The sequence below is a fragment of the Leucoraja erinacea genome, chromosome 23 (assembly GCF_028641065.1).
Source record: "Leucoraja erinacea ecotype New England chromosome 23, Leri_hhj_1, whole genome shotgun sequence".
NCBI classification, from domain to species: domain Eukaryota; kingdom Metazoa; phylum Chordata; class Chondrichthyes; order Rajiformes; family Rajidae; genus Leucoraja; species Leucoraja erinaceus.
The window spans coordinates 16,089,581-16,105,019 of record NC_073399.1 but is presented as its reverse complement, the minus strand read 5'-3'; the positions used below and the strand labels follow the sequence as shown (position 1 = coordinate 16,105,019).

At 39.4% G+C, this 15,439-nt stretch overlaps 1 protein-coding gene across 3 annotated transcripts in view; it reads left to right on the top strand.

Moving 5' to 3' along the window:
• The window catches only part of LOC129708287 (lysosomal alpha-glucosidase-like), a 52,318-nt gene that overhangs the window by 5,557 nt on the left and 31,322 nt on the right, over positions 1-15,439 (top strand). For all 3 annotated transcript variants that reach the window (XM_055653955.1, XM_055653953.1, XM_055653954.1), the window contains exons 3-7: positions 1,440-1,585; positions 5,413-5,578; positions 7,516-7,612; positions 7,829-7,948; positions 9,399-9,517. In XM_055653955.1, coding sequence (XP_055509930.1) covers positions 1,440-1,585; positions 5,413-5,578; positions 7,516-7,612; positions 7,829-7,948; positions 9,399-9,517 — 648 coding nt within the window. The remainder of the gene's footprint in view (positions 1-1,439; positions 1,586-5,412; positions 5,579-7,515; positions 7,613-7,828; positions 7,949-9,398; positions 9,518-15,439) is intronic.

Below are 15,439 nucleotides of genomic sequence, written 5' to 3'. Positions count from 1 at the left end.
ATAGCCACCTTATAAAAAATATTAAGAAGTGGACCAAATTGCTTAAATTTATAGACATTAATTAAATGAATGTAAGTTGTTACCACTGGTAAGAATGGCTAAAATGAATAAAATATTCTTTGTTCATTATGTCTATTTAATTTATTTCACTCTTATTCAGAGGTTGACCATATTGATTCTAATTTGCATGAGAATAGATATAATTCATTTAAAGGCAAAATTAATCTAGTTTATTTTGCTTTACTTGGCGTGTTACATTTACCTCACAATTTGATATTTCTTCTCTAAATGTTCCCTTATAAATTAATATCATTCTTAAAATCCATCTATATGTCTTGGTATCCAGTTTTGAATGACTATGCTGAAGGGAATTATTTTAGGATGCTTTATATTAAAATCACTAAATAATCGAACATTCTTTTGACTTTAAAATTAGGAATCTTGTTTGTTATTCCCAGGTGCAGTTGTTTCAATAATATTCCATCAAAAGATTACAGAGATGCATATAACACTTAAGGACTTTTTAAATGGGAGTGCCCTCTGGCATGAATATTAACTGACAAGATATCAAAATTATTTGAGGGGAAGCACTTTAAAAAAAATAAATGGGCAGTAGTAGTGTTAAATGTAATTATCAAGGGTATAGATAGGTTAAATATTTAGAACCGATTTCCAAGGATAGGGGGCAAGGGCATAGGTTTAAAGTGAGAAGGGACAAATCTAATGGAAATAAGTTTTTCTGCACACAGGGTGACGAATATTTAGAAAGAACTGCCAGAGGAGGTGGTGGCAGGGAAATAGGGAGAAATAAAAGGCATTTGGACAGGTATGGGTAATAAAAGAAGACATAGATGGATATGGGCCTTGTACAACATCGGGACTAGCGTAGATGGACATTACAGTCTACATGGACATGATGTGCAAAAATAGTTTGTTTCTGTGCCGTACATTTCTATGATTTTATAAGAACCGGATTTTAAGATCAGCAATAGGACCCAAGTTTCAATTCAATGGAGTATTGCCAATTACATAAAACAGATAACAGCAACTGTTAGATGCAGGGTCGTCTGTGTTTTTTTTTTTGGAGAGATTGCCTGTCCAATATATTGGTCACTTCCAATGCAATTTTAAGAGAACTCCCAGTCAGTTCTACTACTTTCTATGTGGTTTACATAGATGCTGGCCAATTCTGATACCAGATTCGTTTTGACTTTTTTTAATAAAATGAATTGAAGGATCATAGACCTGAATTCCAACCTGAGATGCCGTCTTTCATTTCCCTCCTCTGATACTTCCTGAATTCCAGCTTTTGTTTTTTTTTTTTCTTGAGATTACAGCATCTGCGGTCTGTTCAGTTTACATAATAAGCTTTTCAGTTTGAAGGTACGATTGGAAGCTACTGCTTTACTCTTCAGTAAATCTTGTTTCTGTCATTCCAGCTTAGGGATCCAATGAACAAACGATATGAGGTTCCCATTGATGTTCCGAAAGTAAATGAGAAAGCTTCAGCACAGCTCTACACTGTCACATTTTCATCCAAACCTTTTGGCATGATTATACAAAGGAAATCAAATGGTCTTGTACTGTAAGTACGTTTAGCCTTGGTATTTCCATCTTTGGTCTTAACAGTCAAAACTTGTAGTTCGCTCTGGCTGTATATTACAGTGTGAGAATATAGGTATTCATCAGATAGAAAGAAAGTGGAATTTCAGATCAATGAATGAGATGTGGTTGATTTAAAACTAATAATGAGAAAGTGGCGATGAGAGAAACATGAAAAGGTAAGGTCAATTTTAGAGTGAAAGTCAGGTGTTATTGAATTACGTAGGATTATGGTACAAGAAAAAAGGGATGGTGGAACAAGGAGAAGATCAAAACATGAATAGGAGAGATGTGAAACTCTTGATTATCAATAACTGCTGTCTGGGGAAAGATAGAAAATAATAATCATCTGAAACTGTTAAACTCATTGCTTAATCTGGAACACAATAAGGTGATAAATCGAAAGTTAAGATACTGTTTGTTCCGCACAATTACTTTGTGTTTTAGCAGCTCATCGTAGGAGGCCAAGGATGGTAAGATGAAATAGTGATGTCAATAATGACAGATGAACAGTTGATTGGAGAGTTTGCTTACCTGGAAATGGAGGATAGTTTTCCCACACTGAAGGTTGTAGACATGTGGAATAAACTGCCAGAGGAAGTGGTAGAGGTGGGTATAGTTACAACATTTAAAATGCGTGGATGGAAAAGGTATGGAGGGATATGGGACAAGCTCATTTGGTCAGTAGGGACACATTATGTCCATGTGCCCTGTTTCCATGCTGTATAACTCTATGACTATCACATAAAAATACCTTAGATTGAATTAGTACTGAACATAGGCCGTCATGATCTAGTTAAAGTCTGTGGCTGGGCCAGTGTGCTCAGCTGTTTCTTAATATCACGTGAAGTATATTGAACTGATTGAAATAGAAACAAAAAGGGAAAGTACAGTGCTCTCCACAATGTTTGGGACAAAGACCCATCATTTATTTATTTGCCTCTGTACTCCACAATTTGAGATTTGTAATAGAAAAAAAATCACATGTGGTTAAAGTACACATTGTCAGATTTTAATAAAGACCATTTTTACACATTTCGGTTTCATCATGTAGAAATCACAGCAGTTTATATATATCACAGCAATATATAGTTCCCCCAATTTCAGGGCACCATAATGTTTGAGACACAGCAATGCCATGTAAAAATAGCCATGTTTAGTATTTCGTTGCATATCCTTTGCATGCAATGACTGCTTGAAATCTGCGATTCATGGCCATCACCAGCTGCTGGGTGTCTTCTCTGATAATGCTCTGCCAGGCCTGTATTACAGCCATCTTTAGCTTATGCTTGTTTTGGGGGCTAGTCCCCTTCAATTTTCTCTTCAGCATATAAAAGGCATGCTCAATTGGGTTCAGATCGGGTGATAGACTTGGCCACTCAAGAATTGACCGAAAAACTCCTTTTACTTTAGCAGTGTGGTTGGAATCATTGTCTTGCTGTGGAATGAACCTCCGGCCAATGAATTTTGAGGCATTTGTTTGAACTTGAGCAGATAGGACGTGTCTATATACTTCAGAATTCATTATGCTACTAACATCAGCAGTTGTATCATCAATGAAGACACGAGCAAGTACCTGCAGCAGCCATATATGCCCAGGCTATAACACCCCCACCACCGTGTTTGACAGATGAGGTGGTATGCTTTGGATCTTGTGTAGTTCCTTCTCTGCTCCATACTTTACGCTTGCCATCACTCTGATATAAGTTAATCGTCGTCTGATCTGTCCACAAGACCCTTTTCCAGAACTGTGGTTGCTCTTTTAAGTACGTCATGGTAAACTGTAACCTGGCCATCCTATTTTTGCAGCTAACCAGTGGTTTGCAACTGGCAGTGTAGCCTCTGTATTTCTGTTCATGAAGTCTGCAACAGACAAATCCACACCTGAAGAGTGTTTCTGATCTGTCGGACAGGTGTTTGGGGATTTTTCTTTATTATAGAGAGAATTCTTCTGTCATCAGCTGTGGAGGTCTTCCTTGGCACAAGGACACACCTGAGCAATTCCAAATGCCTGTGAAGCCATGTGTCCCAAACATTATGGTGCCCTGAAATGGGGGGGGGGGGGGTATATGTATAAACATTGCTGTAATTTCTACATGATGAAACCAAAATGTATAAATATGGCCTTTAATAATATCTGACAATGTGCATTTTATCCACATGTGATTTTTTTTCCATTGCAAATCTTAATTACCAACCCAATTGAGCATGTGGAGTACAGAGGCAAATAAATAAATGATGTGTCTTTGTCCCAAACATTATGGAGGGCACTGTATTTCAGTAAGTCAAGCGGCAGTGCAGAGAGGGGGGAAAAACATTGCTGTTTCATTTTATTTATAGGACTATTTCACTTCCAAAGATTGTTTTATTTGAACACCTTCGCTCAATCTGCCTGGACCTACCTGATCTCCCGGTTGCTAAACACTTTAATTCTCCTTCCCATTCCAGCACTGACCTTTCTGTCCTAGGTCGCCTCCATTGTCAGAGTGTAGCTAAATGCAAATTGGAGGAACAGCATCTCATATTTTGCTTGGGTGGCAAATAGCCCAGTGGTATTAATATTGATTTCTCTAACTTCATTCTCTCCCCCTCCCCACCCCCACCCAAGTCGCGGCAGCTTCTCGTTATTACCCAACAAACAGCTAACAATGGCCTGTTTCCTTTATCATCGTTACTTTTTCGCATAGCTTTCATTCATTGTGCTATATCTCTCGACATCATCATCTATATCTCTCGTTTCCCTTTCCTCTGACTTACCATCTGAAGAAGGGTCTCGACCCGAAACGTCACCCCATTCCTTCTCTCCAGACATGCTGCCTGTCCCGCTGAGTTACTCCAGCTTTTTGTGTCTATCTTCGGTTTAAACCAGCATCTGCAGTTCCTTCCTGCACATGTTGATTGCTCTGCAAGTATTCTCAACATTTTCTTTTTTTTTTTAAATTTCATATCGATTCCTCAATATTTTGCTTTTTGTATTGGCTGGAGACTTATTTGCTAAACCACTAGAGGGCAGTTAAGAGGCAGAGGTAGGGATGGCAGGTTCATATTTCAAAAATCATCAGTTTGTTTTTATTACAAGAACCCAGTAGGTTTATGGATACCAATTCTATAAACCAGATTTATTTATTTTAACAATTCGTTCTCAACATTTGAACCTGTGTTCTCTGAATTAGTGGAGCCTGGATGTGGCCAGCATTTTTGAACATGAGGTTATCTGCATTTTATAAAATAATTCTTTGTCCCACCATGTGCTTCCTCTTCATCATTGGCATTGTTCTCAGTGTCTAATGTAGCTCAATGTAAGCTTGAGAAACAGCATCTCACTTATTGATTGGACACTACCACATTCTAACAAAATACTGAGTTCGGCAACCAGATCGGGACCATCTCCCCATTTTTTCCAATGGCAGTTGGTAATGATTTTGCTTTTCCCACCTATACCTTGTCTTCATTTGACCCATTACCTTAACTCTTTTGCCTTGCAACACAATATATTTGATTTAATTTCATACCTTCTGTCTTATCACAGATGCAAGATCATTAGCCTGAAATGTAAACTCTCTCTCTTTCTCTCAGATGCTGCCTCATCTGATGTGTATTTCCAATACCTTTAATTTCAGTTTTCCAGTTTGAATTTGGTTTGTAACTAAATTTGTATTTTGAGAATGCTCAAACGTACAATAGCTTCAATAACTTTAACGGTTTGAATCAAACAGAATGGCAAGTCGATTCTAATGTCATGTATAAAATACCGCGAGTTAGTATTTTGCCATGTATGAAAGATTTTTAAGGTTCTTTTTGTTTACTTAGCTTGAACACCACAGTGGCTCCATTATTTTATGCTGACCAGTTTCTGCAGATCTCAACCTCTCTCGCTACGAGGCACATTTCGGGGCTGGGCGAGCACATGACAAATCTGATCCTCAATGTCAACTGGACTCGATTAACTTTTTGGAATCGGGATCAAGGCCCTAGTGTGAGTTGTGTGTTCTTTTCCTTTGCTTCTTGGGCCTTCAAAGTACCAATCCTGGTCCTGGATGTGGTAAGGATTACATGTCCGCATAAAACATAATCCTGATGAAACCTAAGTTGTTGTACATGTAACTATTTGCAACAGAATATGCCGGTACACCATAGCTGATTAATTTTCCCTCTCCAAGTCAAGTGGAAACAAGTGTAGTTTCAATTTGTTTTATACTTTTCTTTCATCATTGCTTTGTGTATTGATTTTCCATTCTGAAATTTCGTGGAAACAATTTACGAAAATGTGAAACTGGTCAGTACTGTGCTTCAGGCTGGTGAGATTAAATGTAAACCCAAAGCAATCTTTTACTTCACTGGGTGCCACACACCAGTCCCTTCGTCTCGCTCACTTAATAGTATTTAATGTCTAATGAAAATTATTCCATATGCTACTATCATCCAGTGAGACTGCATAAGCTCACCAGTCTGAAGAAGGGTCTCAACCCGAAACGTCACCAATTGCTTCTCTCCAGAGATGCTGCCTGTCCTACTGAGTTACTCCAGCTTTTTGTGTCTATCATAAGCTCATCTCCCATTTTGCTGCAGAAATAAATTGTACATTTTGTGCTGAAGATCCCATGGTTGTCTTAAATGGTGCAAAATATAATGTCAGAGCAAGCTGGATGACTTATTATAGCCTGAAATATAATCCTCTATTCCATAGAATGTTCCCACTTGGAAATACTGAATTTCTTCTCTAAACTGAACATCACATGGGACTATTTATGGAGCTTCAGCTCATTTCCATTTTCCACGTGGGCTTCACAGGCTAAGCCAGCATTTAATTGCTCATGTCTAACTGCGCTATACAAGGTGGTAGTGAGCTGGCTTCTTGAACCGCTGGAGTCCTTGACGTAATGGACCCCAATAAAGGGAGATCAAGGATTTTGACCCAGTGGTAAAGGAACAACAAAATATTACCAAGTCTGGATGGTGTGTGGTTTGGGGGGCAAATTCCAGTGGTGTGGTTCCCATGCCATCCCTAGCTGATGGAGGTCATGGATTTGGATGCTGCTGTCTTCGGAGTCTTGGTAAGTTGCTGCCGTGCATTGTGCAGATGGAACAGACTACTGCTACCATGCATCAGTGGCGGAGTGAGTAAATGGCTATGGATGGGGTGCCTATGAAGCAGACTGCTATACCCTGCTTGGTGTCAGGCTCTTGAATGTTGTTGAGGCATCCAGGCCAGTGGTGAGTATTCCATCACACTCTCATTTGAGCCTTGTATGTGATGGACAGGCTTTGGAAAATTCAGAGATAAGTTACTGCAAGATTCCTAGCTTCCGACCTGCTCCTGTAGCAACATTGTGTATGTGACTACTCCATTCAGTTTCCAGTCAATAGTAACTCCCAGTTTCAAATCTCCTCTTCTGTTTTTATGCAGTCCCCTGGGGTGGAGGATGACTTGCTTCCAATTTAGTTCTAATGGGTTCTAAGGTGGTGATGAAACCCAAAGTGAGATCCCTGGGACAGGAGCAGGTGGACAGTATAGGAGGTGATGTGCTGCTTCCACTATTTTCTACTCAGCTTCTGTACACCTCTGATGAAGATACTTCAGGCTCTCACTGCCATCCCAATTTCCATTTTCCACATGGGCCAACGACTCGTATGTTATTTCAATTCAGGATGTTCCAGTTTTTCATGGAGTACATTGGAAGTGATGGTGAATTTCATCATCAGAGCTTGCTTTTGTTAAGAAATAGCTCTTGAGATATGGAAAGTAGACCACATTTTCCAGGGCGATTTGGCTAAATTACCAGAGGGCTGCTGATGTCTCCTGAACAAAGTGCAGCATGACATGCCTTGAACAAAGAGGGGAGAAAGTTGGGAAATGTTATGAAACTACTTAAAGAAGTTGTAAAGTTCCTTTCTCCATCCTGTTTGCTGCAGCCAAATTCCAACTTGTATGGCTCACACCCTTTCTACATGGTGATGGAAGACGATGGGTCAGCTCATGGTGTTTTCCTGTTAAACAGTAATGCCAAGGGTAAGACATTAACTTAACTTCATTCAAACTCGGTTTGAATCTAGAGACTTGGAAGTTTTGTTTAGTCTTAAACTATTCTTGCCTTCCTTGGAAAAGTAAGCATGTGATTATTTTATACATTGATTCATGGTCACTGTGTCCATAATGCTATTTGTGTGAGCCATGCAATGATGGTAATTAAGATATGGTTAAATTAACCCATTTTGTTTTACCCAGATGTTTTGCTCCAGCCAACCCCTGCACTAACCTGGAGGACCATTGGGGGAATCCTTGATTTTTATGTGTTCTTGGGTCCAGAACCTAAAACAGTGATCAGACAATATATGGATGTGATTGGTAAGACTGACACCATTATGTTATTGATGACAAGTAAACACCTAGCATTCTCACACATGCACATGATTCTAAACTTCAATCTTTTGATTACTGTTACAGTACTGTGAAGAATATTAATTGGATAACTCATGCCAACAGGTAGACTGGTTAATAATGGAGAGAGAGGATTGCTTGCCTTTTAATATAGGCGCGATTCTTTTCTCCCCAACAAATTTGAAGAACACACTATATAATAAAAATCCGATTATTCACAGCACTCTACGAATCTGGAGACAAGTAAAATCAACTTTTAAACTAAGAAATTTATCTCATCTTTCACCAATAGCCAATAACCCTTTGTTCAAGCCATCTATTATAGATAAAACGTTTAGATATTGGGAAAGACTAGGAATCAAAAAACTTGGAGATCTCTACGAGATGGGAACTTTTCTCTCATTTCAGGAATTACAGTCGAAATATCACCTGAAAGGTAATCAATATTTCAGATATCTTCAAATTCGAGACTATCAATGGGAAGAAAACCTTTTATATATACACAATAGTTCGATTAACATTAGACTACGTTAATTCAATTTAAAATACTGCATAGACTCTACTATTCAAAGTCTAAACTGAATAAGATCTTTCCAAATGTATTCCAAATGTCTCCTTCAAGAAGCAACTATAACACATTCCTTCGCCTCTTGCATAAAATTACATACCTTTTGGAGATACATTTTTGAAATTCTCTCAAAAACATTAAAAACAAAATTGGACCCCGATACGGAACTAATTATTCTAGTAACGTCAGAAGACTGCTCTGAGCTAACAATATTTCAAAGACGTTTCCTCAATTATGGTCTGATAACGGCGAAAAAACTAATACTCAAAATTTTGGTAACATACATCTGCCCCTATTCTCAAAATGTGGATCACAAACATGTCTGAGATGCTCCATCTTGAAAATATTAGACTTGTCTTAGCAGAAAAACCAGAGCATTTTTCGAAGACATGGACACCATTCATTGATTTATTACAAAGATAGTATGGTGCAACACAATTTTGGAGTTAAATCTAATTACGGGTTGAATGATGGGTGGGGAGGGATACGATGCAGGTATATCATCACCATTTGTTTTTCTTTCTGTTTTTTGTCTTTTTATTTCTCTACGTCTTATTTCTTTTACTTACTCACTCTTGGGCTACACCAACTTGGTCGTCTAGGGGTTCTATTTTTCCACATCCACTTTTTCTCTCTCTTGCTTATTTTTCTCTTCTTTTCTCTTAACTTTAGCTAAAAATTAAAATTGAAGCTGTACAATAACTGTATTATGTCATATGCCGCTGCTTATATTTTTGTACACTGCTTCTAATAAATTAAATAAATAAATAAATAAATAAAGACTATTAACTAATCCATTTTTCTTCTGAATTTAGTCTCGCATAACGTTTTATTATCACGACTGTACAGGTTATCCAATAATGCCACCTTACTGGAGTCTAGGATTCCATCTATGCCGGTGGGGTTACTGGAGCACCAACATCACCCGACAGGTTGTGGAGAACATGACTCGAGCTTACATGCCTCAGGTGAGCATACAAAGTCAAAATATCATTTTTAGTGGAAAGAGAGTTTGTTCTTGTAAAAAAAAAAACCCCACAGAATCTTCCAAATAACTTTCAATAAGAAGGCACATGGTATACTTGCCTTCATTGGTTAGACATTGAGTAAAAGAGTTAGGAAGTCATGGTGCAACATTATAGCGCTTTCATTAGGCCATATTTGGAGTATTGTGTACAGCTCTGGTTGCCCCATTACAGGAAGGCTGTGGTGACTTTGGAAAAGGTGCAGATGAGGCTTACTAGCCCTATATCTCCTGTCCCTATACCTCCTCCCTCAACTCTGTCCAGGGACCCCGTCCTCCATTGCAGAGTAATGGGGCTTTCTCACGGTGCGACCTGACCCAAGACTTAACAAGAGTTTAACATCGTGGGAACCTCCTGCGATAACAGTACGGCATTCGTGGACCACCGAGGACCTCCGTGGCGCAAACGGCAGGTAGTCGTGGAACTTTGTAAGGTCGGGAGAAAATTCAAACATTTTTGACTTTCTCCAAGAGTGACTTGAGCACTTTGTGGTGAGCGTTGCCACATTGTATGAATGCAGATGCCAGTGCGATATCCGTAATGACTCTTGCGGGTACCGTGGGAACTCCTGCGAACGGTAAACCCGGAAGCTTGACAGAGGGGACATAAGGTGAATAAAAAAGGTGGTCTCAATATCACCAATGGACCACGCAGTATTTCTTTCGATAACATAACACAAACACTGAAGGAAACAATAAGTTCCATGTTTTATTAGCATTGCTGTGCTCCTGTCACAAAATGAAAAAAAAAAAGATTACTTTTATACTTGAAATACGTTCATTCAAATATTGATCGTTGGGTGTTACAATTTACATTATATTAAATCAATTGCTTCATTTGTAAATGTAATTTTAATACTTTTCTAGAAGACATGACAATCGTATTAATGCAGCACATTGCAAATAGATGCAAGGAAGGCATTCAAACATAGAAGCACATTATACATTTATTCACATAACAAGGTATCTCCAAGCCCATCGAGTCATGTAAGACAGTCTGTGACCTGCAGCATGATAAATATTTGGTGATATCAAAACAAATTGTTTGATGCACATGCGATCCAAAAATAAACTTGCAATTTGCCCCTCCATAATATTAGATCTCCGCAGAATGCTGCAGGATGCAATCATGTATTCCGATCGCCGAGGGTTAAATGAAGAATAACCCAGATTGACAAAATACTGCAGTGTGTTGGTGCAGGAAAATAACATAGTCAGCAAATAAAAAAAGAAGCCAGCATCTTTCCCTTGGGCAAGACTTATGCAGCAAGCCTTGGCACTATTTTAAATAGACTCAGCAACAAACTTTTATCATATCACTGTTTCATGAGATTAAACTGAAACTGCTTGCAAACAGTGGGTTGTATTGGAATGATCTATATACTGGAACATATACTCAATGTACAGATGAAAAAGTTGTATGAGGCGAGATAATTAACAGTTAAAAAATATAAAGGTGGCATTGATAATACCCTTGATCCAGAAATCCCTGCAGGTATCTGTCGAAGCTTCAATGAGATGCCTGCTTTCAACCCTATGTGTTTCATATGGTTATTGACAGAAGAATCCTATAACAAAATGTCATTGAAAAATAGATACAAAATGCTGGAGTAACTCAGCGGGACAGGCAGCATCTCTGGGGAAGGATTGGGTGATGTTTCGGGTCGAGACCCCTCTTCAGTATTCAGTTTAAGACCATTGAGAAAATTTTGGGTCTAGACCCTGGGTCGCGAGCCGAAACGTCACCCATTCCTTCTCTCCAGAGATGCTGCCTGTCCCGCCGAATTACTCCAGCATTTCATGTTTATCTTCGATTTAAACCAGCATCTGCAGTTCCTTCCTACACATTTTGTCTTTGAAAAACAATGGTGTGCATCGTTGGATCTTGTAAAAGCTTACAAGACCCCCTTATTCCAACTACAACATTTTGCATATGGTTTTAAAAGTAAAAAAACACACAAATCTACATTGGAATTAAGCGTATATATTTAAATCAGTGTGTAGGAAATTACACCCTCACTTATCCATATACAGTACATACTCAAACAGCTTAAAAAAACAACATTTTTATATTTCATATATGCTGACAGATTTGAGATGAGCTAAGGAAATATGAAAATTACTGAGAGCATACAGCTTCCAAGAGCATCTGCTGCACAAACAAAATAATTACATTCAGCCTAATTCTTTGCAGTATATGTCCAATTATACTCTTTAATACAGTTTGCAACTTTCTCTGTTGTAAGTCTCAAAAACAACTGTGAATTTATTCATTTTGCCAGATTCAGGCTTTCTGCTCTTAGATACAGTGAACCAATTCATCTCAGAAACGTTGGCTTTTCTGATCAAGAGTCGCAGTTTTACTTAGTAACTCATAAGTGTAAAGAATGTTACAATGACACGAATATATTGCTAATCCCTATGGTTTCTCTGCCCTGCAGTTTTGTTTTCAGTTTGCTATCCTGAGTTCTTAAACTATTAATTTATCTGCACGTCTTACTGTAAAAAAGATTCTCAAACAATGACAATTAGGTGGGACGTCCTCGATGGACACATGGTCCATTGGCGATATTGAGACCACCTTTTTTACTCACCTTATGTCCCCTCTGTCAAGCTTCCGGGTTTACCGTTCGCAGGAGTTCCCACGGTACCCACAAGAGTCATAACGGATATCGCACGGATATCGCACTGGCATCTGCGTTCATACAATGTTGCAACGCTCACCACAAAGTGCTCAAGTCACTCTTGGAGAAATTCAAAAATGTTTGAATTTTCTCCCGACCTTACAAAGTTCCACGACTACCTGCCGTTAGCGCCACGGAGGTCTTCGGTGGTCCACGAATGCCGTACTGTTATCGCAGGAGGTTCCCACGATGTTAAACTCTTGTTAAGTCTTGGGTCAGGTCGCACCGTGAGAAAGCCCTTTAAGGCTAATCGCAAATTGGAGGAACGGCATCTCGTATTTCACTTGGGCAGCTTACAACCCAGTGGTGTGAATATTGATACCTCTAACTTCAAGTAACCCCTATATTCCATCTCTCTCCATTCCTCCCCCACCTAAGTCACACCAAGTTCCCATTCTCACTACACAAACAACTAACAGTGGCCTGTTTCCTTTATAATCGTTACTTTTTTACATATTTTTCAATCGTTCTATATCTCTCTACATCACTGTTCATATCTCTCATTTCACTTTCCCCTGACTAGTCTGAAGAAGGTCCTCAAGACAAAACATCACCCATTCCTTCTCTCCAGAGATACTGCCTGTCCCACTGAGTTACTCCAGCATTTTGTGTCTTACTAGAATGATACCTGGATTTGGTTATTAGCCAAAGGGAGAGATTGGTCGGACTTCGATTATTTTCTCTGGAATGCCGGAGTTTGAGGGGAGACCTGATAGATGTTTATACAATTATGAGAGGCATAGATAGGGTACGTTTTTCCAAAGATGGAAATATCAAATACTAGAGGGCACAGCTTGAAGGTGAGTGAGACAAAGGTTAAAGGTGATGTGCGTGGGTTTTCTTTTTACACAGAGGGTAGTGGGTGCCTGGAATGTGCTACCAGGTGTGGTGATGGAGACAGACGGTATTGTAGATGGTAAAGATGGTTATCAAAAATTACAGCAGGGTCTTGATCAGTTAGGCAAGTGGGTTGAGAAATGGTTAATGGAGTTTAATGCAGATAAGTGCGAGATGTTGTATTTTGGCAAGTCATGCCAAGGCAAGATCTTCATAGTAAATGGTTGGGCCCTGAGGCGTGTGGTAAAGCAAAGGGATCTAGGAGTGCAGGTACACAGTTCCTTGAAAGTGTGATCACAGGTAGAGTGGGTGATTAGGAACGCTTCTGGTACATTGACCTTCATCAGCCCTGGTATTGCGTATAGAAGTTGGATGTTATGTTACAATTGTACAAAATATTGATGTGGCCACATTTGGAATTCTGTGTTCACCCTGCAATAGGAAGGATGCTGTTAAGCTGGAGTGGAGAAGATTTACGAGGATGTTACCAGGAATTGAGGGCCTAACCTACAGGGAGAGGTTGGGCAGTCTGGGACTTTATTCCTTAGAGTGCACGAGGTTGGGGGTTGAACTTGTAAGATCATGAGGGGAATAGATTGGCTGAATGCACAGTCTTTTACTTAGAATAGGGGAATCAAGAACCAGAGGACGTAGGTTTAAGGTGAGTGGGGAAAGATTTATCAGGATCCTGAGGGGCAACATTTCCACACGGTGGGCGTATGGAGCAAGCTGGCAGAGGAGGTAGTTGAGGCAGTACTATAACAATATTTAAAATACATTTGGACAGGTACACGAATAGGAAAAACTTAAGAGGGATATGGGCCAAATGTGGGCAGGTGAGACGAGTGTAGATGGGGTATCTTCATTGACATGGACAAGATGGGCCGAAGGGCCTGCTTTCGTGCTGTATGATTCTATTACTCTAAAAAGATACGATACTGGCAATCAAGAGGCTTTTGCATAGGCACATGGATATACAAATAATGTAGAGAAATGGAATATGTGCAGGCCAATAGGAGTTGGTCTTGATGTCATTTTTACACAGGCATTGTGGTCGAAAGGTCTGGTCATTGGCTATATTCTCTGTAACTGCTGCAGGATATGAGCACTGAACTGTAATATATTTAGGTGCATAGATTAATTAATCTATTAGATGGTGCAGGATGACGATCAAATGAGATTCATTCTCCCTTTCCCCTTTTCAAGCACTTCTCTAGGTCCCATTTGAAAGTTACCATTTAGTCTGAGTCTTTTAAAATAATGTAATCCAAATTATATTGATTTGCAATATAAAATAAATTATCCTCCTTCCTCTCATGGACATTTGGCCAATTAGCTGAAATCTTTATCTTTGATTTCCGTGTTACTGGTGGAAATGTCTTTTGCTGATCACATTACTGCCATGAAACGTTTCCATTAAATCTCTCCTAATCATCTTGACTCCAGGGAGTATTAATCCCAACATTTTTTTTGCTTTTCCACAGAATGGAGAATATGGGTAAAAGATGGGGGCAGGAAATCTTCAGGTTACAATCTCAATCTATTTTAGATAACTGCTTATAACCCAAACTGTTTGTGTCAGGAATAAACAAAAACATTGTGTGGAAGAGAAACACAGAAATAATTAACTGAAGAAACAATAAACTGCAGATGCTGGTTATTACACAAAAGGATATAAAGTGCTGGAGCAACTCATTTGGTCAGGCAGCATCTCTCAAGAACCTAAAATTGGAGATTTGAAAGTTCATACTGTAGGGTTGTCAGCTGTTCCTCCTGTTTGCGTGTAGCCTCACTCTGGCAATGGAGGAGGCTCAGGATAAAAAGGACAGCATGGGAAGGGGAGTTAAAATGGTTATCAAATGGGAGATACCATGGGCTTCCGTGGACCCAGCAACCAAGGAGATGCAACACCTGTCCCTCTACTTCCTCCCTCACCTCCATTTAGGGATCCCAGATGTCTTTCCAGGTGAGACAGAGGTTCACGTGCATCTCCTCTAACCTCATCTACTGCATCCGGTACTCCTGATGTGGTCTCCGTTACATCAGCGAGACCAAGCGTAGACTTGACGACGGTTTCATGAACACTTGTGCTCAGTCCACCAAGGCCTATGGTTCATTCTAGAATTAACTGGATACAGTATTGGATTGATGGTATGAAATTGAGGGCTTTATTCAGAAGGTTTTTTTCAGACTGTGGCGTGCCTCGGGGAACAGTGCTGGGGCCATTGCTGTTTGACATGCATTCAAATGGCATGCATTTAATCTGGATACACAGGAATGAATAATGCAGCCCAATATTTAGCAGAAGGTCTTGCCTTACCCTTCTGTATTACACTTAATTAGCT